General features: G+C 40.4%; 2 protein-coding genes across 3 annotated transcripts; both read left to right on the top strand.

Annotated features, from left to right (window-relative positions):
• The first annotated feature begins 1,300 nt into the window (after positions 1-1,300).
• LOC146472010 (uncharacterized) lies at positions 1,301-7,042 on the top strand. Its single transcript, XM_085120561.1, has 7 exons — positions 1,301-1,521; positions 2,657-2,749; positions 2,888-2,983; positions 3,865-3,897; positions 4,362-4,831; positions 5,692-5,902; positions 6,721-7,042. Exons 1-7 carry the CDS (start codon positions 1,458-1,460, stop codon positions 6,849-6,851), a joined length of 1,098 nt encoding a protein of 365 aa, XP_084976687.1. The 5' UTR covers positions 1,301-1,457; the 3' UTR covers positions 6,852-7,042.
• A 2,824-nt stretch (positions 7,043-9,866) lies between these two features.
• LOC146472009 (uncharacterized) lies at positions 9,867-21,548 on the top strand. Of its 2 annotated transcripts, XM_085120564.1 has the most exons (13): positions 9,913-10,003; positions 11,048-11,167; positions 12,536-12,797; positions 13,841-13,988; positions 14,658-14,963; positions 15,402-15,741; positions 16,207-16,346; positions 16,568-16,942; positions 17,392-17,613; positions 17,760-18,005; positions 19,143-19,274; positions 19,606-20,091; positions 20,563-21,548. In XM_085120564.1, the coding sequence occupies exons 3-13, from the start codon at positions 12,544-12,546 to the stop codon at positions 20,812-20,814; spliced, it is 2,901 nt and encodes a 966-aa protein (XP_084976690.1). In that variant the 5' UTR covers positions 9,913-10,003; positions 11,048-11,167; positions 12,536-12,543; the 3' UTR covers positions 20,815-21,548. The 2 variants fall into 2 exon arrangements, with proteins under 2 accessions (XP_084976689.1, XP_084976690.1); XM_085120563.1 differs by lacking the exon at positions 11,048-11,167 and having other exon boundaries at positions 9,867-10,003.
• The last annotated feature ends 1,264 nt before the right edge of the window (positions 21,549-22,812 follow it).

The raw sequence follows: 22,812 nt of genomic DNA, 5'->3' as shown, positions 1-22,812 counted from the left end.
TTTTGTGGTGAATATGCTTCCTCTGAGTATGACTCTGACTCGGATGCTCTCAGCGTAAAATTAGCTCCTAGTTGCGCTAAAGGGAGACATGGTACAAACGCCCAGAACCCTGTATGCTAGACTATACCCCCTAAGAAAAAACGCACCCCATTCCAATGGTCAAGAAAAGTGCGCCACATCGTGATGTCTTTGCGGAACTCAGCATTAAGTTTAATGTGCCATCTTGAGAACTTTGGGAAATCCCCTAGTGAGGTTAATAAAGCGCTGGAGCTCGGTAGAATACCCGACCTGATTGTAGAATTTGGCCTTGCATCAAATTTTACTTGTTGTGAGAAGTTACCAAAGCTGTTATATTTTTTTCACTTTTTTACTACAAAAAATTATTTTGGCCCACCAAGGGACCAACTGGAAACTGAGGAGGAAAGCGTTTAGAGCCCAAACAAAAAGTGTTTTTAAAGCCGTGAACTGGACAAAACGTAATTCATGTGAAAGATTTGAAGCAAATCTATTCTCTGACCAATTTGGCCTGTGAGGGCTTAGAGAGACAGACATCATCTCTCTCTATTAAGATAAATATCATTCTTCATTAGCGGAATGGCTCGGTGCAAAACTTTCATCTACAAAAATTAGCAACATATTGGTTCTTCCACTTACTGCTTGGATACATTATTTCTGGCCAGATAAAAGCCTCGCAGGCTTCATGTAAACGGAACAGCTGATGTTTTATCCCAAATCAGGAAGAGACAGTTGAAAATAAAATAAGTTGGAAAACGGTAGCTTGTGTACAATTTCAGGTTGCACTTGTATTCGAAGAGTTTTCTTCAACGCGGTACTGTTCTATATAGCTAGGGCAGAGAACGTAACCCTGACAAAAGAAACTCAAGACCTCGGGGATAGTTCCTGAGGTGCAACGCTCATGGACAATTCTTGTTGTTTTGCAGTAAGCCCACTCCCACACCAATAGGTCCTGTAGATCTGTGAAGATATCCTTAATCCTCTGACGAGACTCAAGTCAGTTATCTTTCACCAAGTAACAATCGCCTTTAAAATATGATATAACAAAACATGTCGTAGTTCGATAAATCATGACATCCAAAATATCGACGACATATTAAACTCAAGATTATTTCAGCTGTTACGTTATGAGAAGGTCGACTGTTTTTTTCTGTCAGAACTCGAAGGAGTTTTTACTTATTAAAGTTTCCGATATCGGCCCAATAACATCTTCCTTACATGACGTTTGTTTTGCCAAAAGGTCTAAACACCGGGTACCAGTGATATTATTGTTTTGAATCACTTTACACAACAACCCTTTGCTGTCACATGCAATCATTAGCTATTCAAGGCAGTTACCTCAGAAATCGGAGGTACACGCGGTCTTTAACTGCTGTGGCTGAAGCATAAGGGTTAAAGTACTGTGAAATTTGACTCAACCGGAACAAGAAATCGACTTAAGAATGGAGGATCGTTTTCTTGTATCGCTGGTGGTTATTTTGTCCCTCGTTGTTATGTGCACGGCAGGTAGGTCTTTAACATGGCTTATTTATTTTGCTGGTTTATGTAATAAATTGCTCAATGGACCATGTCTTTTGCCTTAGAGAAGTGAAATTTCGTTAATTCTCTAGTAGTTGATATAAAACACTTTAGGGTACACTGAGATATAGTCCATATTCTTTATCGAGGTGAATCGGTACCAAATTTTCATTTACGGTTGCGCGAAGTCCACAGACACAGAAATGCGTTTTACGTTTTATGATTTTTGTTGAAGTTTACTTCCTTTCCGGGAATAAGAACCTTTTAATCCTTATGTCCTGCAGGTTTGGTCAAATTAAATCAAAATAAGCTAAGAGTTATTGGTGATAACAAACTCAAGAGCACCTGTTGTTTCTGACAACCTCTTGCACTTGAGTTCATTTTAAGAAAATAATGTATTAGATAGAGCTTTTTCTTTATACTTGCTTTTGTGACATCTTGAAGCGATAAAATTCCAAGAGAAAAAAATTATCGTAATATTTGTTTTTGATAATATTATGAATTTGTTATAGGATGGACATGTTAGTCGTGTCGATCTCTCTCCAGATCGTAAGGAAGAGATAAGGTGGAGAGAATCCCAGACAGCTCTTAGCCCAGCAAGACACTTACCAGATGCGTCAGTTTAACGATATGACGTGCTGACGTGGATTATCGTCGTCGTACCTTATTTTTTAAGGCTTGATACTGCTAAGGGTGTGCAATGTCATTTCGAAGACTTCACATTTTGCTCTGTAATTGTTAGCTGCAATTTTAAGCACACCGGTAAAGATCATTTCTCATACAGTTGACACCCGTTTTTGCGACCACCGCCAGTGGCTAAAGAAATTGCTTATATTTAACTGGGAAGTCTAATTAACGAAGTTTTCAGATAAAATTATGAATGTATCCAGAAAAAGCAAACTTATTAACAGTGTGGTTAAACAGGGTTGGAAATTTTGGGGCGTGGCTGTCGGGAGTTGTGGAGCCGAAACCATGATCAAATCTTGAATTTTGCTGTCGTGTTCCTTAGAGCTTGCATGTAATAATTCCAATTCGATCTTAAACAAGGGTAGATCAACCGACTCTGTGGTCTTCCATGCACCGCAGTTTCCAATTATTTATCCAACTTGTTCTTCTCTCCAAGACCTGCAGCAAGCGCAATACCAGTTCTCCCGTCTACTTCAAATGAAAGGACAAAACCGCAATTTTATCCCAAGTAGATTGGCTGCGAAGAAAGGTAATTTGAGTAGTCACTCATTTGTCTGTTTTAGTGCATAGTATGCTCAAATTCTTTTTTTATTATCTTTTTAAGAATTATAGAATTTATACGTACTCACGTCGTCTTTATTTCCTTGTTTATTATGAAATGTTCAAGTCGGACATTACCCGCCAGTCCCTCCCGGTACTAGACAGCAGCAGCTTCCTGGAGATAACCGCAACTTTATCCCTAATAGATTCGACATTCCAGCAAGTAAGTTACCATGGAAAAAAAAAGGAAAACACTTCAAAACCGCTGAACTCAAATACAAATTTCTCAATTAAAATTGTCGGATTTTCAAGCCTCGATCTCACGCGACATGGCCGAAATGTTGTATGGGTAATTGTAAACCTTTTGTAGTAGGTCATTTCCGAGTTGTTTTGAACCTCATTATGAAAACGAGGCTTGATGCAAAGCTTTTCATGTAGAAATTAGTTTCGCTTTCATTACTCGGAAATGCCCTATTCAGCTGTTATTTGGAATTCGCAGTTGTCAGTTTCATGGTCATAAATATCGGTCTCTGTGATTTATTTTCTGTACTGGCGATGAATTATCCATCTGACCTTGCGGTCTTATCGCGCTGGCTTTTCCAACAATGATAATTGAAATAGGCTTTATATGATTCATTAAACTCATTAGAGCTTACGTACTTTGCAGTTTTTAGTGATTTTTTTAATCAGTCCTTGTAATTCTTTCTTTAATTTCTGTCTATACTACGAGTAGTCGCCAGAATATTTGTTGTGTCAATGTATTTTCTCTGTAACTGAAGGAGAAATCAAATACTGATTATGTTTTAATTCTATTTTATTATGAGACATCATTGTAAATTTAATCGTTGGTATCACACGCTAACCTCTAATGAGGTGCGCTATAATGTATTGCATGACGAACGATACTAAGAATCGAGGTCATAGGATGCATGGGGGGAAGTGGGATTCGTTCCGTTTTGTGCACGGGATGCTGGATAAAATATTGACATCCAAGTGCATCAGGACGAGTGTTGTGAATTGTGAGGGATAACGGAACGGGACAGCAAAACGGTATCACAGGGTCTATATTATTTATTACCAAACTACTTTATTGTTTTTCTGCAGGTATTTTAAATCGTAAACCAGGCGCTTCAGTAGGTACAGTATGCAGTTTTGGTGTTTTTAAGGGCGGTCACGCTATGACATAATTGAATTAACTTCCCTCCATGACAGGCTTAGTTACCTCACTGAATTGAACAGCGTAATCAACCAAATTGCTTTCCGCTGAAAATAACAACTGACGCTCGTTTAGCACACTGTTTCTCAGTATGAGAAAACAAGGGTTTTGTGAAGTCTTATACATTTCATTCACCGGTTAGGTTTACTAGTTTATTTAAGCCTTTGTATGTTGTTTTAATTAAGTGCACTAAGAATCTACATCGTCATACCAAAAAATTATTTCAGAACTACCATGAAAAATAGCTGACATAAGTGACTGATAGATTATCGCATTGAATGTGTTCAACCTATACTTGCAATTGGTTGGAAAAATCCAAACCGTCTACTACCTCAACAACATAACCAATAAGGTTGCAATATTGCTTTTAATTTCCATTTACCAGGATGCATTGGCGCTTCTCCTTGTGGACTGGTTCCACCGGCTGCTCCTCCAGCTCTTCCCATGCCCCCAGCCTATCCCGCCCCAGCCGCTTATACAGGATACCCACCTCAAAACCCGTACAATCCCCAGGGATTTCCCGTCGATCCAGCTATGGCTGCTAACGGCTATAATGCCAAACTTCTGGCCCAGAACACAGATGCTGCTGTAACAGCTAAAGCAAAACTCTTCGGCGGTATTAAACCACCAAAGAAATTCGTTCCACATCTCCCTCAAATGGGCCAACATCAGCCAGGAAAACCTCCTTTCGATCCACCTCCTCCCCCTCCTGAGCCCCAGGCAGCAGCGTACGGACAAGCGGGACAGCTCCCATATCAGCAGCCTCTCAGCTACAGTCCACAGGGAATGACTCCACCTCAAGCTGGCGGGTTTGCGCCCCAACCTGGCGCAGGATATGCTCCGCCAGCATTTACTGTTAAGTATTTTTGTTAATTCATTCGTTCGTTCGTTTGTTCGTTTGTTTGTTTGTTTGTTCGTTTGTTCACTCGTTCGTTCGTTCGTTTGTTCGTTTGTTCGTTTGTTTGTTCGTTCGCTCGTTCGTTTGTTCGTTTGTTCGTTCGTTCGTTCGTTCGTTCGTTCGTTCGTTCCTTCCTTCCTTCCTTCGTTCGTTTGTTCGTTCGTTCGTTCGTTCATTCATTCATTCATTCATTCATTCATTCACATATATATATTTATTTTGCTTACTTATAGTCATACATTTATTTGTTTCATTTGTTTGGTTGTTTGTTTGTTAAAGAGTCTGAACAGGGAAGTAGAAAATAAGGTGTTCATATTGTTCCCACTGAACTGTCAGTGAAAATTATGTTCTTTTTTCTCTGTGTTCCCCTTGTCTGCCTGAGAACACCGGAGAACCTTGAATGGTGGAGAGAGGGGACTAGCTTTTGTCTGTGTCAGGTGTTTGGATGGTTGAAAATGAAGCGAAGAATTATTAGCCGACCCGGAAAAAAAGAGGACAACGGCGACCCTGTATCCTTGCCTTTCTCACACTTGCATATTAATATTCGTCGTACTCCTCTCTATTTGGCAACTGAAACAGGCAACACAGGCATTCAAACTCAAGCCGTTTTAACTTAGTTCAGATATAATCTCTGAGATACCGAACGTTTCTTGAAGAGCTCATATGTAGGGATACTTGTTCGCCTAAGAAACTGAATACCCTTCCTTATCCTTTGTTCGCCATCCATACCTAAAGAATATTTATTTTATCTGCATAACAGCTCTCCGCTTTGTTTCTAGTTCTTCTAAACTAACAAATTTTGTACAAACTTTCTTAGGCCCCCCAGCCACAGACCCCATTTGCCCCACAACAGCCTCAGTCAGATTATAATCAGGTCCCTCCTCCCATGGGGGCTCAGCAGCAGGATGAACCTCAGCTAGTACCTAATAATGTCCCTCAGGCACCACCTCCACAGGTGTCTTTTTCACCGGAGATGAATCAAGGGCCTGCCGCCTTTAATGATCCAGGGCAACAGATGCCACTTGACGGTAAGTGAGGACTAAGACTGGCCGTGTAGAACAGACACATTTGCAAAAATTTAATGTCCCTGCTTATTTAAGGATTTTTTCTAGACTACAAAGGAGTGATATAAAAAAGAAAACAATGAATAAATTGAAAGAGTAGGTTCGAGTTAGAATGCTTTTACTTGCTGGGCAACGTTAGCTGAAGATACTTATTAATGGCTTTTGTATCTTAGGATTGGCATTTCTTACAAAATTGAATATTATGTTAAGGGTTGCTTTAATGCAAATACATCCCCTGACTTTTCAAAGCGAAACTAAAAATTGGCATTTCCTCTTTAATTCACCACAGCCATATTTATGACTAAATTTGCAAGGGTGACCTCAAAACCATATTGAGGGCGTGTACGGTGTCTCCTTTTGCTACCGCGCAGGCGCATTTCGAGATGGTCCGTGAAACGTGGATTCTTGAGGACGATGCCCACTAGTACAAAGGTATTTTTGTGCGGTTTATTACTGTGCGTGGCAGATCTTAGGCAGGGTTATTGGAATCCAAAAAGGAAAGCAATTTGGGAAAAAAACGTAACACATTGCTATGTTTTTTAAGTTTAGGACTTTTTAGAATTTATTTGTTGCTTATTATTATTTTTTTTTTTGAAAAATGCGTAGTTTCCCCATGCAATTTTCTTTTTGGATTCCACTAACCCTTACTAAGATCTGCTTTTCTCGCATAGTCATAAACCGTGCAAAAAAAATATCTTCCTTATAGACACAACAGGGACTTATGGAATACTTATTTTCTTTCCCAACAACTTGATGCTTACAATTTGAACTTTAATTCACAGGATCCTTTGATATGGCAAAGAAAAGGATGACAGCTTTCAAGGTCAAAGGTCTAACGAAGAGATTTGGAGTTCCTAGACCAGTATTGAAATCGAGACTGGTACCGAAACCCTTATTCAAACGACATAGCTAATACATTACTATAAGACTTATAAAAAGTTTGCATAAAACTTAAATGTTACAGTAATCTAACAGTTATCACTGAAGTTATATAAGGAAGATTTATAAATCCACTGAGACAGCTTGTCTTCCTGTTTTGTTGTTGTTTTTTTTTCGTTTTGAAACAGAATAAACACTGTGCTTAATAAAATTGTTATAAACGGACTCGTATTGATTCCTTCTTGCCGAGCTATTCGATATTCCAAAGTAGTGGAAGTAATGAATGAATCACAGTGCAGTCTTTTGAACATCCCGGGAGATGAGTCCATGATCATGAGAATACAAAAGGGAGGGAAAAAAGACAAAAGACGTTCGTGTGCATCCAGTCATCAGACAAACATATTATGTGATTGTTTCTATTTACTGAACAGGCCTGTAGCGAGGGGAGGGGCAGCCCCCCCAGAATTTTTGGAAGTTAAAAAGCAATGTGCCCAAAAATATATAATTAAAACAAATTAATGTTGAATTCTGACGCTGCAAGTACCTTTTCACTACCTGTCAGTTTCCTTCGCTAACAGGCACTCCTATCTTGTGAATCGGAAATAAGAATCAAAACGGATTGAAATCAACCAATCTGAAACCGTGAAAACTGTCGAAATAAACTACTTGTTTACTAAGACATCCGCTCATTTTAAGCAATACAAATGTCCTTAGTTTATAACAATTTAGTGTTCGCGTGTTGTCAAACAAAAAAGCCACACAAATATGTCCTCAAGACCAGAGAAAAAAAAATTCCCCTGCAGTCTGATTCTTACTGCCCGATTCCAAATTTAAAAAGAGAAAGAAAAAATTGCCGTCGTTTGTCTACGTCCTCCTTCAAACGTGAAATTAGGAAACTTCACGTAGCAGTCCACGTTAAAGAAAAGGCAAAAACATGTACCTAAGAGTGTGATGCAGGTGCAAAGTTATTGTTTTACTTACTAAATCTACCGGGGTTTTTTTATGTTCTCGTCGCATCTTAAACTCCTAAATCAGTCTGTTTTTGAGTGACGGGGGGGAGGGGGGGGAGGGCAGGGGGGTGTAGTTTTGTTTCACCATTTTGCCAAGCCCCCTCAGTTGTTTTAGCCTTGCTACGGGCCTGCTGAACGAGTCAAAATTCGTCAACTTCCCATATGTATTATTCAGGAACTTATCTCTTGGAGCTATGCGCTCCTTTCTGAAATTTTCTGAATTTCATTTTCAGTCATTTCCCAGACTGACGAAAAGGTAGAAGAGATATCATAAAGGTCGAATAAACAACACAATGCCCTATAATCTCAATTCTTTCTTTAAAATCTGAAAATTTCCTCGCGCCACTTCGTCGCGAACATATCACGAAAATATAGTAAACGTTTTGGAATAGCCAACAAAACGGACCAGCCATGCCTACAGAGTCGAGATCAGCAGCCATAGCCGGCTCTGCTCTACCAACAAGAAAGCTGTGAATGCATCAACTGTGTGATACAATAGGGGAAGAAGTTGCTTTTACACAGGAAGGGTGTAAAGGTGGACGGATGTGATTTGGGAACCATGGCCACTTACACAATTTAGACTGGTTCCTGAGCCGTGAGTAAACAACGAGATAAAGAGCTTTTGTATTCTTTCTTTATGAAAATTTGGCAACATGCCTCCAGGTCATTTCTGTTTTATTTTTGTTTTCTTTTTTTTTTTGTTTTTTCGCATGCTGCGTTTGTGTACTGAAACAAGCCTGACAAGAGCAGAAATTACTATTCAGTGTATTCAATTTTTCTGTTTTTTTTTTTTAAAATAAGATCAACAAAATTCCGAGCTATTTTTATTCAGTTATGTAGTGTATCCTCAAGTGTAATATCTAAGGCTCGCTAACTACAAACCAAAAGAGCGTACCACAAAATAACGGCAACTGAAAAAACAAATCATTAGTTGACTCGCGCGCGCCCATTGTCTGTTGCAAAAACTCGTAATATAACGACGGCTATCTCGTTTTCCCGCCAAAATGACACTAGTTTACTCGTGCTCGCTCGTTCTCTATAGCGAAAACTCGTAGTCGAACTCGCACTAGGAATCTAAAGGCCTCTAATTACTTAGTTATCAAACAAGCAGGCATAATATTGGCCTGCTCCAAGCTCACCTCATTTTGGCCTCCTAAGCACACCACTCAAACCCTTATCAACAAGTGGGCGTTTGGAAGCTGTTGTTCTCATGTATATTTTTCTCAGTTTTTATTGCTTCCATCGTATCACACATTCATCTGGTTTTCTTCCACATAGTAGATTTTTACAGTCTATCTTCGACCTTTTTCGTCATTTTATCGTATTACAGGCATGAAAATGGTAATCTTTTTGATGCGTGCTTTTGGCCAGTGCAATAGATAATACATTATTTAATGACCCGCCCTATTCGGTCGTGCAGCGAGCCACGTACTAATGTGGGATATTAGACCCCAAGCCAGTTTTCTTTTTTAGCCATTATCTCGCCAGCTTCACCCCTGACCTGGCAGTCAGTAATCAACAATTACTGGCTTCCTCCGCTGCAATCCTCAGCCAATGGACAGCCGAGAATTTTGATAATGGCTGTAGACAACTCAGCTGAGGCAACATAAACAAGTTTATTCTGAAATGGCATGCATTGGTATTTTTGTGTGCTTGTGATTACATGTGATGAATTTTTTGGGTACGTTTGTGCCTTCGTCGCCGATATTTCTAAGTAATAGCTTAGCACCCGATCGCGTGGACAGGATATTTCAGATCTTAGCACCCTAGCCTTTAGGACAATCTGGTTAAGTTTGTATAAAGATGCTCGCTTGCTTGCTTTCTGCGAATAATTACGTCCTGTGCAAGAGTATTGAACAATAGTCTATGTAAACGAATTGAAATTAAACTTGTCTGTAATCTATGTTAATGATCTAGTGATTCAAAAGAGCTTCAGGAGCCTCGCGGTAGTTTGAACAACGCCCCTTGCCTAAAAACAATAGAACTAGACCTAGTGTTTATAAGGAACCAATGAAAGTAGAGCTCTTGGAAAGGCAGTAGCTAACTGCTCATTTCGCTTGAATTACCGCTTGTAATTCAGGCTCTGCACTTGTTGAACCAACAAGCCACGAGCTGAATAGCATCTCCAGTATTTGGAATCATAAAACTAACCAAACCGAGGATTGTTACGTGTAAGGTAAGAGGTAAAACAAGATGGTAGAAAATGCTATGTGGCTCTTTCGTTTTGCAAAAAGGAGTTATCGAGCGGGAAACTGATCAGCCTAAGTCACGCTTGTCGGACACTCGTATTCTTTAGCGTGTTGAACAAATTAATCAGTAAGGGAATATTTTGTAGTTTAGGCAAATGCTTTCAATAATTGTTATGTTTCCTCGGCTAGGCAAATAAATAATGCATGTAAAACTATTCAACTGGTGAAATTTAGATGCTGAAATAGGTATGTGTACACTGAACGGATCGCAAACGTAGCCAAGTGGCTCACAGTACAGTCTGAGAGCTTTCATAAAAGTCTAAATAAAATCGAGCAGTCAATTTTCTAAGAACAAGGTGCTTTCGGTAGACGCTCAGTGCTTAACTTAATCTACACCCCAGAGTTAATTTTTACCGACTGCCTACATGAATATAATCATAAAGAAACTTTGCAGCCCATAAAGGCGACTCTGTATGGTGGCTTGTCATTGTTAAGCCACATTCACAATAATACTAGCCAAACAAGGAATCTGTCTTTTGATCCTTGTTTTGCACCAAGCGTCGTACAGTAGCCAAATTTAAACTGAACAGGTTGTGTTAAAGAAATATTACATTGGCGCTCAGCCTATATGGACATCCCTTCTAACCCAGCATTATTCATGTCTGAGTTTAAGTTGTAGAAATTTTCCAAAGTTCGTTTATATCAACATCCACGGACTCAAAAGTTGAAACTGCGTTGTAATAAAAAGTTTTCAGCTGAATGGGCACACCAATGGGCTCCATGCACACTTGAAGTTAGAAACAGGCATTAAACGTGATTAAGGTTTACTATGTATTCTTTAAAAGTGACAACAGATGGATCATGATTGCTTAAGATGTCTCCAGCGGGCTTAATCGTAGCTTAGATAGCTTAAAGGCATTCTTTCTTGTCTGAGTTATCGTTGGCACCCTAGGGCATGCAAATACGATGTAACTGAGATGAATAATACCTTTGCAGAAATTAGCATTTTTTTCCTTACCTCATTGTTTAAGGTAACACAAAGTTTGCCACCAACAAGCACGCGATAGGTTGGAGGCAGTTTACTCGTAAGACCAAAGAGTAAACAAGGTGAAAACGATAATTTTGAAGGAAACGAATTGAAAGTATCGCACGTGAGCTTATTCGAGTTTAATACGCTACTGACATGATACAAACAATCTAATAACAACCAACAGTTATAAATAAAATGAAAATTCAAATGACCGTATGTTTGAAACGTTATGTGAGCTCAAGACGTAGGTGTGGATTTTAAAAACATTACGGCAGCACTTTCAAATGTCGAATTCTCTAAATTTTGATCGACTGAGCATGAATCTACAATTAAAGGGGCGTTTTCTGGGCGTTTTGTTAACTGTAACACCAGCAACCTAAGTACCTTTGTTTACGTCATACAGTCAGCAGTCATCGATTGGTGATCGGCTGATTTCGTTCATTGATTTCATGCTGATAATCAATGAGTAATCGATGACGGAATAATCGATAGCCCACAAACTTAGTAATTGATGTAATCGATTAGTCATACATTAATTAATCAGTGATGATTACTGAACTACCCGTCGGTGTCATTGCGTGACATTATTTCACCTAGTTATGACAGAATATGACTAAAATGAACGTTACGTCAACGATATTAACTTTGGCCGAGGTACAGGTGGCTGAACCTTAGACGCTTGTCACTTAACCAAGCCTTCATTGCTCAATCAATAGGTAATCAATAATATCGGTGACTAATCGATGAGAAATCGATGGTCCATGAAAATGTGTGTTTTCGATTAGTTATCGATTACTCATTGGTTATCAGTAGTAATCAATCAGGGCCCAGTTGATCAAAGCCTGATTAACTTAATCCTGAATTAGTTGAACTTTGATTCGAGTTTAATTACTAATAAATAAGGATTCTTCAAAATACTTTTTGTCCCTCAGATTTGACGCAAGCTTTTCTTTACCGCCGTTAGCTTAAAATTAGCCATTATGAACAAGATGAAAACTTCGGTTAGCTTTAATCGTGGATTAGCGTTAATCGACTTTCGTAGAACCGGGCCCCGATCGACTAATCAGCTGATTACTCATTGACGTCTTTGATCATCAATTTATACATGTAAAAAAACACCATTTGTTCACCCACTTTGTCACTCGTTGATCAGGCTTTTTGGCGGACAAAAATAAAAGGCGACTTGAGGTAAGTCTAACGGAGAACCAAAGAGCTTTCTACCGAGAAACCCAATTTAAAAGCATCCGTGTGTTCCGGGTGAAATTGGAATTTCCGGATAAGTGTTTGTTGGTTGATTGGTTATGTCTGGTTGTTAACATCTCGAACTTTTCGGAGGGAAATCCGCGCTTCGATTGAAATCAAACGATAACTGAAAAAAAAAAGTTACAAAAACACTGAGGATTATGTGACATCTTTAATCCATTCTGTTGTATAAGAAAAAAAGATCGCCTTGAGCACTAGACTGGGCTGATTCCATGCTATTCTTAAGCTGCAGAAATGCTTCAACACCGCAAAAGGCCGACCCAGCAAGCTGGCGGAGCAGGAGCGAAGAGAAAGCGCGTGGCTAGCCCAGCTTCCATATACAACCATCAAAACAACATGTTCGCAAAGCGTGATCTCTCTCATGGCCGTCACAAGCCGTGGTCTGCTCTTGCAGCCTGGTTCATGGGACCCAAGGCAGAAAATGGAGACGTGTTTCAAAATCTTGTGACTCAGACTATTGACTCACAGATCAAGTTCCGGCGCCATATGTAAGTAGGATTCCAGATAATTCTTTGAGTTAAGAAGGTTGTAAAGAATATCTAACATGTTCTTGGGGACAATTCAAAACACTTGTTATTTTCTAGGATGGCCTCTCTTTTTAAATGCGCACCCGAAAAGTTTTGAAGTGGGATTATTGAATACCTTATCCTGACATGTGTGTGGGAAGATATTTTAAAAAAAAATATTCCAGCACTCCTAAAAGCCTTAAAACAGCACATCAGTGATGTAATTCAGGAATCCACTACAAACAGCAATTTCAGGTTGTTACTGAAATCTGACGGAAAAGTGAATGGAATGGTAATCAGTGCATTTATATACCGCACATATCACATAGACTCATGGCGGTTTACAATTGTTCTGTGAGATGAGATCGGATGTCAGCATGTAAAGGAGCCACTGGCAGCTGCTATCAGGCCATATTTTGATCTCACCTACCCACCCAACCCACACATGAATGTGAAAGACAGATGAAAGAGATAGACCACCCCACTGGAGACTACGACTGACTCGATCCCAGTCGTCTCTTATGATATCGTACGGTCGAGAGGAGACTAGGACGGCAACGCAACGTAGAAGACGATGGGAAAAAGAAAGAGAGAAGGATCTTCCCATCTTCCCCTGAGCGCATCTCTCTCGCGCTTCTCCTCTCGACCATGAGAGACTACTGGGGACGATTCAGGGACTATGGTCCCCTACTCGTTCTGAACAGTGTGTGATTCTTTAACGTTTCACAGATTATTGGGAACAAGTGTTGTTGGACGGGACCTACGGTTTTATCGTCTTTATCCGAAAATATTAGAAAGTCTATCTAATTGCAGATGTCATTACAAAGGCGGCACTTTCTCCTCGGTTATTTAAAGACCTTGAGTGTTGGTGAAGCTTGATTTTGAACCCGCTCCCTCTTGCACGGAGTCCATTGGCTCTTCCAACCATGCCAACCGTAACGGATCTAACTGGTTGGCGGTCAATTCAGGAATGCATCTATAAACCGACAGTGAATGTTATTGAATTATATTTCTTTTCTATCCAGATATTATCCTTGCGATCCTCCATATGTGACTGATGAAGTTCGCGATGCAGAAGCTTATCAAACCGCTATGGATAAACTGAAAACCGAAATGGAAACTCTTCAGAAGGAGATGCAGAATTCAGTACCATTCTACAGCTGCCGATACAAGGTAATATAATTTACGCGTTACTGTTCCCTTTTGTCCAAAGAACTTGTGAAATTAAATGAAATAATATTTATTGTAGAAGCCCATGTAGCCACCCAACCAGTACAGACACACCATCAAATAATAGGAAACAAGAGGAAAACCAGCTGGCTGTTTGCAATCGAGGAGTGAATTCAGGGGTGCTAAGAAACAACTCCAGGGAGCTGCCAGACCGAGACTTGAACCCGGGTCTTCCTGATTATAAGCCCTTCAGTTCGGTCGATTATAAATCGTTCGGTCACGACGCCTTTAATTTTAAGATAGCTCCCTCAAGAGCGAGCGAAGGCCTTTCTCTTCAACTACGAGTGTATTCAGTACTAACAGGGCCATACCTAGGATTTTTTGTCTGTGGGGACAAACTCCGCACAACCCTCCGGCAGGGGTCTCCTGTTTACAGAAAGTGTTTCTAGTTGGAAGTTTTTGTTTTCACCCCTACACAGAAAGTTGCCTATAAGACCTTTAAAGAAAACAAAACACACTGAATTCATGTTAACGGGAAATTTTTTTCAGTCAATTAGTCAGCAAACTAAAACACTATTTTAGAAAAAAAATTCAGTTTTCCTGGCGGGGGCAGCTGCCCCCGTTGCCCTCCCCCCGCTATGTACGGCCCTGACTAATTATACTGTCCTACAGGGTCATGTCAACTGGGATACAGCAATGCCGGCCAATCTTGGTTACATCTGCGCCTTGCTTTACAATCAGAACAACTGCGCAGCAGAGGCCTCTACTGTCACCACCTCGTTTGAACTGGAAGTTGGCACCGATTTGTGTGTCATGATGGGATATGACAGAGAAAAGAGTATGGGGCATTTGGTGACTGGAGGAACAATCGCCAATATTGAAGCAATTTGGGCGGCAAGAAATGTGAAGTTTTTCCCACTGGGTTTGCAGAGGGCATTGAAGAAAGAGAAAAAATTGTCTAAGGCGAAGGATTACAAGGTATTCAAATATCTTTAACTTTTGTTATACAGTATCGAGATCATAATTGATATTATTCCTCGATATTGTTTCTTCTTCGGAGACCTTGTGTGTAAACTCTTGATGAAAATAAACAATTCATCCAAGGTAAACAGTTGTAGGTTTGAATGTCATGTATGCATGCAAATTGTGACATAAAAAAGCGATAGCACAAATGGTGTACTCCAGCTAAGCCATTTCATTGTAAGAGCACCCGTTATCATCTGCTCATGATCCGGGTATAAGGCAACCAAACCATTTTGGACCTTTACGTTCATTGATATAGTTAATTCTCTGGGCGATATGGGGGATTGGTCTGAGTGGAATCAAACCCCACCCCGGTATAAATAGGGCTATAAAGTTATCAAAATAAACTCACTGACAAATGTCAAATTTTGATCCCTATTTTTCGTGTCTAAGGTCTTCTTTCCCCAAAGAGGTAAGAAAGCTGAGCTAACAAGCGGAACTGAATGGGAACTCTTGAATCTTGACACCGCTTCCATTCTTGGTATGCCAACTGACATTGAGAACCAGACGGGACTGGAACATGGGGAGTTCATGGATGTCATGTCGGATTACCTTTACGAATCCATTGGAGCACCAGAGTTTGCCCGTCGGCATCCGCTCATCGAGAAGGCGTGTGTTGTGGCTCCCAGCACGGCTCACATTTCCTTTACGAAAGCAGTGACTGTATTAGGAATGGGAAAGAACAGCCTTATTCCAGTAGCTGTTGATGACAACTCAAGAATGGATGCAAGCGGTAAGACAAATCACGAATCTGTGTCTGTCTCAATCTGCTAGTTGTACCCTCTTGAGCGCCTAGTTGGTCACTCATTTAACTTTAATGATTGTGCCACATGGGAGTGGATCCCAACGTGTACTGCCAATTACAATCAACCACTGTGCTACTTGTATATTGATATACAGCCAGTCGACACCATCACTTGATGAAGACCAGCAGTATAATGGTCGAAACTTTGCGATTTACAGCTATGTGACACAGTTTGGGACGAATTTTTAAAGTTATGAAGAGATGCTATAGAACACCCATTAAAAACCGTTGTAAGATTTCAAATTTCTAACTTGTGATTCCACTCAACAAGAATATAGCTAAGAAAAATAATCATACATGTGTTTGTCACCTTACAATTCACATATATGATGAACTTAAAAATCAGTACAACATCACGACTCTTAAGGAAACTATTCGAATTCGTTCTTTTAGTGTTGAAGGACATTTTGGAGAAACATTTGGAGAAACAAATTCCGATTGTTGCGGTAGTTGCTGTTATGGGAACAACCGAGGAAAGCTCCATTGATCCACTGACTGAGATCGTCACACTACGGAAACAATTCAGCAAGAAGGTGAGCTAATAAATAAAACAAACTCGTAAATTTGTTTCTTATTTATGTAAATGTTGAAGTGGTTCAACAAGTGAGAAGGTTTTTTTTTTGTTTTGTACGTCATACAGTTCGGTTTGTAATTAAAACACAAAGCTAAAAGGCAATAGATGGAAGTTGTCATTTAAACATTATCAGTCAATAGTATTGCAATACCGAACCTAGGCTTCAATTGTCCTCATCAGGGTCTCGACTTTGCCATCCATGCTGACGGAGCCTGGGGAGGATATTTCTGCAGCATGCTTCGTGAACAGCCCCAAACCCATTACCTAAGACCCCCTGAAGACTCAGGCTTTGTTCCCCAGATGTACCTCAGTAACTATGTCCACGATCAGCTCACAGCTATCGAGCAATGTGACACCATAACTATTGATCCTCATAAATCTGGCTTCTGCCCATACCCAGCGGGAGCAATCTGCTACAGAGATAAACAGATGAACACCTTCCTTCAAATCACCACGAGTGTGGTGTACTACCATGGTGACATGACTCTTGGGGATATTGGACTGGAGGGATCCAAACCGGGAGCAGCGGCCGCAGCTGTAATGCTGGCAAATCGGGTAACTTGATTTAATTATTGCGTCTTTCAGTAAAATGCGAACTCTGATCATGAAGTTCAAGACTCGTTTAACCGTTACTTTTTACACCACCGTCGATCACTGCAGCTTAGCTCGACGATGATTGCGGATTTCGATCCATTTTGCCAGCTTCTCCGGTTTTGCGGCCAGCTGGTTATCAGCGGAATTATTATAAACAATAGTAAAAAGAAAAACAATAATAACAATGTTCAGAATTTCTGAATCTTCTCGGGGCCATAGCAGTTTGATTGGGTGTCATTTCACGAAGCGCACTCAATTTCATCATCGGACACCAGTTTTAAAAAATTTTGGGTAGATATATAATAATAGTTTTTTTCTGAGACACGAGTATGTATACCGTTTAACAATTAGCTAGCTACGCTGGCTACAAGGACTAGTTTAACACTGTATTTTTAATTATTTTCAAAAAGGTTATTGGTCTCCACAAGAATGGGTACGGTCGTATTCTTTCTGAATGTACGTACACTGCCAAAATGCTGTACTGTCTTTGGGTGACGCTACCTGAGGAGGATGACAACTTCATTATTGAAACCACTAAGCCTCTTCCAAAATGGAAGGGTATGTCCGAAAATGAGCAGAAACAGTTTATCAAAGAAAGGATTCTTGGGAAAAGCAACGAGGAACTTGCAAAGGTAAAGGCTAGGAGTACTAAATTAAAATCGAAAACTGTTATACAGTTTTCTCGGTCGCTTACATTTAATACATAATATGAGAAGCAAGTTTATTGGAAAATACCTAGAATTCATTCTTTTATTGCAATTTGATCTCTAACACACAGGATGAAGAAGCCATGGAGTACTTAAAAGAAGTTGGTCCAGACACTTTAGTGCCTTGCTTTACTGTCAATCTCAAGGACAACAAAAACGTGGATGTCTGTAACGCCATCAACATGGCTATTTTTCAAGACCTCAGCCATTCCTCTGGCGAACAAACTGCTCATCGAATCCCGATGGTTGTGACAGCCTCAAGCATGCTCCACCACAAACACAGTTCTGCATTGAAGCAATTCAAAAAGAGGTTGGGGGTAAGAAAGAAAATTAAATAAAAATGGAGCATGAAAGACATATTCATACAGATTTTGTACGTACGAGGTTATAAATAAAAACCGGTCAGTGTAAAATGCAGACTGCAGACTGCAGACTGCAGACTGGGGGTAAAATGCAGACTGAACACTGCAGACCAGGGGTAAAATGCAGACTAAATTAAATTAAATTTTGTTTGGTTGGGCAAGTTGTATCCCGGAAAGTATTCATTCATTTTAAATCGTGAGAATTGTTTTCATTTTGGTCCGTCTTTTACTTCAATGTTGAAATTTGTGGAAATTGTAGCCAATTTACCTGCAGATTCCACAGATTCACTGGACAAGGAAGAGCCGGCCACATCGGTGGAACAAACAAAAGAAGCCTTTGAGAAAACTTTCATGACGGCGTAGCCTGCGAACAGCAGACGTATTTCCGGTCGTACCTCCGAGCTCGAGATCGCAGACGTTATTTTTCGGAGGTACGACCGGAAATACGTCTGCCGTTCGCAGGCTAATGACGGCGATGACGTCACTTGCAAACCGAATGCTTTGAAGTGAACTTGATTTTCCAACGGAAAAGACAGGGCCCAGAAGAGTTCAATTCGAGTTCAATTCGATCGTAGATCGCTGAGTTTATATTGCGTTGCGATTGCGTTACAGAAAATATTTACCGCCGGCCAAATTACTGTGGGCTCGGAAGTTGCGCCCGGGAGCCGGTAATTGCGGTTTGTGAAGTAAAAAAAACAACATGGCAAACGAACGTGGGGGCCGATCGAAAGGATATTTATGACAGTTTTATGGCAAAAAGGAAAGCAAAAAACGGTTAAATTGGATCCAGGAGTTCATTGTACAAAGCCATGATCGAATTGAACATGAGTACAGTCCTCGAGTGTTTTAACTTTAAAAAGATAGTCTTTAAAATTTAGTCTGCATTTTACCCCTGGTCTGCAGTGTTCAGTCTGCATTTTACCCCCAGTCTGCAGTCTGCAGTCTGCATTTTACACTGACCGAAATAAAAACGTTTCAAGACACCGTTGCCATCATATCTGCATTTCTCAGGGGTCAAACTGTATCAACAATCAATTGCAAGATCGGTAACTCCGTGATACTCCTTCTTAAATGCCAATGATTTTCTTTCAGTTGAACCATAAGGGCGACAGTTCCGTTAAGTTTATCATCACCACATGCATGGATCCTTGGTCAACGTCCACTGACTTCTTGGACGACTTAGCTTCTGTAATGAGGAACACCATTCTTTGCGCCATTGGAACGGTAAGCACTCTGCATAATATCTCTCTCTTTCTCCTACAGCTTGCAATTGTTCAAGGACGCGCGCGCGCAATGCTTGGCAGCAAATACGGTGATCCGTTTTTTGCTAACCCTAAGCCTAACCCTGAAAGTAAATGTAATCACTAATAGACTATCCTACCGGCACAATGCCAAGTGACGTACACGGTCATTTTAATTTGAATAAATACTCAGAGCTGTTTTAGAAGGAGTTAAACACAAATCATTGGCCAATATGCATGCTAGGTAAACAGAAATTCGTTTTACTACGGCCTATCAGTTATGTTAAGTCATGTTTTGCTATATATTATTGCAGGTCAAAGATCCAAAATCCCACCACGACTTTGTGAGCGCAGGCGTTGTCGACGATCAAAATCGGGTGGTTGTCTACTATGCTGGCAACTTTAATAATAAAGCCAAGCAATATGCAACTGCTGCCGTATTGAAGTTCAATTCCGACAGTCAAGCGAAAGAATACATCGAGCAACAAAGCGCACTGGAGAGGACAAGTCTCGAGCCACCGCCAATTGTCTTCAGAAGCAAAGCTAAATGCAACCTCCACGATGTCTTCTTCGGAGAATCAGAGTATGGAGACGAATCGGAGAAGTTTGATTGCTACGTCGGAATGCCTTCTGACGGAAGCAAACCTTTCATGACGGCTAACATGAAGGTGGTGGACGTCCCCCGCTTTGTGCACTTTGACGATGAAGACTACCCAGAGTTCAGTTCATACTTTATGTACGGAAACAAGAAAAATGCTTTTCTGTTCCACATTCCAACAAAGAAACCAGACTTCCTCCAGGTATGAACTCGAGGAATAGAGCCGTTCTTTTCATAAACGTTTCTAAGTTTCTAGACAAGCTTGAATGACTGCAAAAGATAAAACTAGTTAGAAATATCCAAAACATATCTCACACTTGACTCGATGTCCTCTTTTTAAAAACGTTCTGTTTAGTGTCCGGTCTGTCGTTAGCTTCCTTAGCTATATCCAAAGACTAAAATAAAGTTGATGACGATGATGATGGTTGTGGTGGGATGTGCATTGTCTTGAAACTTTTTTATGAGTGATCACGGCTGGGAACACACCTTCAAAAGCACCCATAGCTGCTTCAAACGTAGTGACTATTAACAAGTTCCAGCCTGTGGAGTAAGCCTGTGCCATTTACTGATTGATACATCATTCTCAAGTTCCAGCATTTAAGGATCGGCAAGGGTACACTTGCAAAGGAATCATTATTTTCCTTTAATTACTTTTGAATCAACGTCTTTATAGGTTGTGCAGCTGGATAGCATTCCAAAAGGAGTTGGTGCAGAGGACGACGAAGACCTGTTACTCAGGCACGGTCTTGTGGTCAAGATACCTGACATCTCTGGATCGCCAACAGTGATTGACGGGAAAATCACCGATCCACTGAAGAGGAACAGGTACACCATCAAGTTTATTGGAATCGATGGAGAAGAAATAGAGAGTAACGTGAAGATTGGAAGAAAGATTTGGTTCGATGGGACAGCAATCAACCAATAGAGTTAAGGATTTTCTGCAGAGATTGATGGCTATCGTTAATAGAGCAGTTTTCATTCAAGTGTCGAAATTAATTTCTCGTTGGCTTTGATCTTGCTTTACCACGCTCTGTGAATGATTAGCAAACACCGCGCCACTTTTTAAAACAATGAATGAGAAGTATAACCAAACCAATCGTGACTTGCTCGCACGCATTTTCCCGCGCTTGGCGCCGGTTGCATGCAAGCATTTGCTTCTTGTTCTGATTTGTTCTTTTCGCTGTCTGCGTCAGCTGACTGACCAAAGTGACTTTTACGACACTCAATTGAATACTGCTCTAGGACGCGCCTTTATGATCTATGCCGGTTTCTACAGAAAACGCAGTGGTGGGCAATCCGTAGAGTGATGAAAAGAACTGAACCGTTTTTTCTTTTTTGTTTTTCTTTAATTAAATGCAATAAGTTTTTTTAGCTTCTTACACGAATACTAAAAACAGGTGACCGGTAACAAAGTGGCAAAGTAAACTTTCCATTAAAAGGTTAGAAAAACAAGGTTGTCAATGCCAACTTCCTGTGAAGCTTGAGCCTATTCGAAATCAATATTTTGTTAGTAGAGAGAATGCATCTAACGTTGGCAGACATCTGTCTCAGTGGAATAACTCACTTGTGATAGCAGCTTCGTTTGTTTGATAGTGAGTTAACCAGTTAAGCTTGTTTCATTTTATTGCCTTGATGTCAATAAAGTAGCCTTTAGACTTGTGCCTTTCCTTGTTTTCCAGAATCACGAAATAGGCAATGAAATTTATTGCATAGAAAACCCACAATGTCCTTCCAATTATGCGTCGATCAATATTTAAAAATTGGCTTGCTCAAATTCACACCCACGCCAGCGCCGAATTTGACGATCAAATGCCCCTTGCCAAAGGATAATGTTCCAATTTTTTGTATATATAATATAATATGGATTGTTGTCGATTGGTTCATTCACATTCAATCAAGCTTTCTATAAATACGTTCGAAAGCACTGCAAACTTTGTGGATACCGCCCAGTTTAATGAAGCAATCGTTAACAAAATCGCATTTTCCTCCTTGAACTCGTCCATAAGGTGTCAAATTCCCCACCAACCTACCCTGGGTACTGAGAGACTTTTCATGCGCGGTATCCGGTTTCGGCCAATTCTTTTGTTTCGGTTTGCGCGAAAAGCCTCTGGACCAGAGCACTATTGCTTTGACAGCGCCGGGCCAATCTTAGTTAAATCTGTTTAGTCCAGATTCTGGACTAGAAAGCTGATTGGCTCCCAACGACCACCTGATCATGAGGGAATTTGAATCTAACAGACGCTGCAATTGGTCGACAAGAATTGAACACCGCGTAAAAGCCAATTTGTCAATAGAACGAGTTGTCCTGTCCTTTTTGACGTTAATGTGAGATGAAGCTATGATGGATCGAGGCACAGTCACCTTTGTGACCGCGCTGACCTGGACACTAGTTTTGTCAATTTTGAAAAACGTCCACCTCAACCCGAAATCAAAAGTACGCGTCGAATACATCTAAATCCGCTTCAATCTTCCCAGTGTTTTATTGGATTTTCAATCTTTTACTGGAAACCTGTTTCTGAGTATGCTTTTGCTCATCCTATGGTATTATTTTATCATATTTGGTTAAAAACAGTGTGGATCGCATCTCCAACGGAACATGAAAAGAAGAGGTGGGAAACGTGAAGGCGCCGGGCGGAAAAAAATTGCCTCCCTTGAACAATAAAACGAGAGAAATCAATCAAAAACCCTGGAGAACAAATCTCCATTATATATAATTGGAAAATCGCATTTTCTCTACCTGGCGAAAGCTTCGTCCGCGGAGGGAATCTTCGTAAACGATTCGAACTTCGCGTCATTATTAGCTGCTTGGTTTGGAGCTCAGACGAAGACAAGCTTCGCTACACAGTCGATTATCTCCTTGACAAGGAAAACCTCTATTAGAACCTTGTTTTCTACGGGTCGAGCAAGCGTTCTTGTAGTGACA

This window comes from Pavona decussata, unplaced genomic scaffold (genome assembly GCF_977016875.1).
Source record: "Pavona decussata unplaced genomic scaffold, jaPavDecu1.1 SCAFFOLD_102, whole genome shotgun sequence".
NCBI classification, from domain to species: domain Eukaryota; kingdom Metazoa; phylum Cnidaria; class Anthozoa; order Scleractinia; family Agariciidae; genus Pavona; species Pavona decussata.
This window is presented reverse-complemented; position numbering and strand designations above follow the sequence as displayed.

Excerpts from the sequence above, each read along its gene's own strand:
- LOC146472010 (XM_085120561.1), top strand. The coding sequence starts at position 1,458 with ATGGAGGATCGTTTTCTTGTATCGCTGGTGGTTATTTTGTCCCTCGTT. Across the intron at positions 2,984-3,864 it reads TAGATTCGACATTCCAGCAA|GTATTTTAAATCGTAAACCA; the intron begins GTAAGTTACCAT and ends GTTTTTCTGCAG. Across the intron at positions 5,903-6,720 it reads GCAACAGATGCCACTTGACG|GATCCTTTGATATGGCAAAG; the intron begins GTAAGTGAGGAC and ends TTTAATTCACAG.
- LOC146472009 (XM_085120563.1), top strand. The coding sequence starts at position 12,544 with ATGCTTCAACACCGCAAAAGGCCGACCCAGCAAGCTGGCGGAGCAGGA. Across the intron at positions 16,347-16,567 it reads GGAAACAATTCAGCAAGAAG|GGTCTCGACTTTGCCATCCA; the intron begins GTGAGCTAATAA and ends TGTCCTCATCAG. Across the intron at positions 19,275-19,605 it reads TTCTTTGCGCCATTGGAACG|GTCAAAGATCCAAAATCCCA; the intron begins GTAAGCACTCTG and ends ATATTATTGCAG.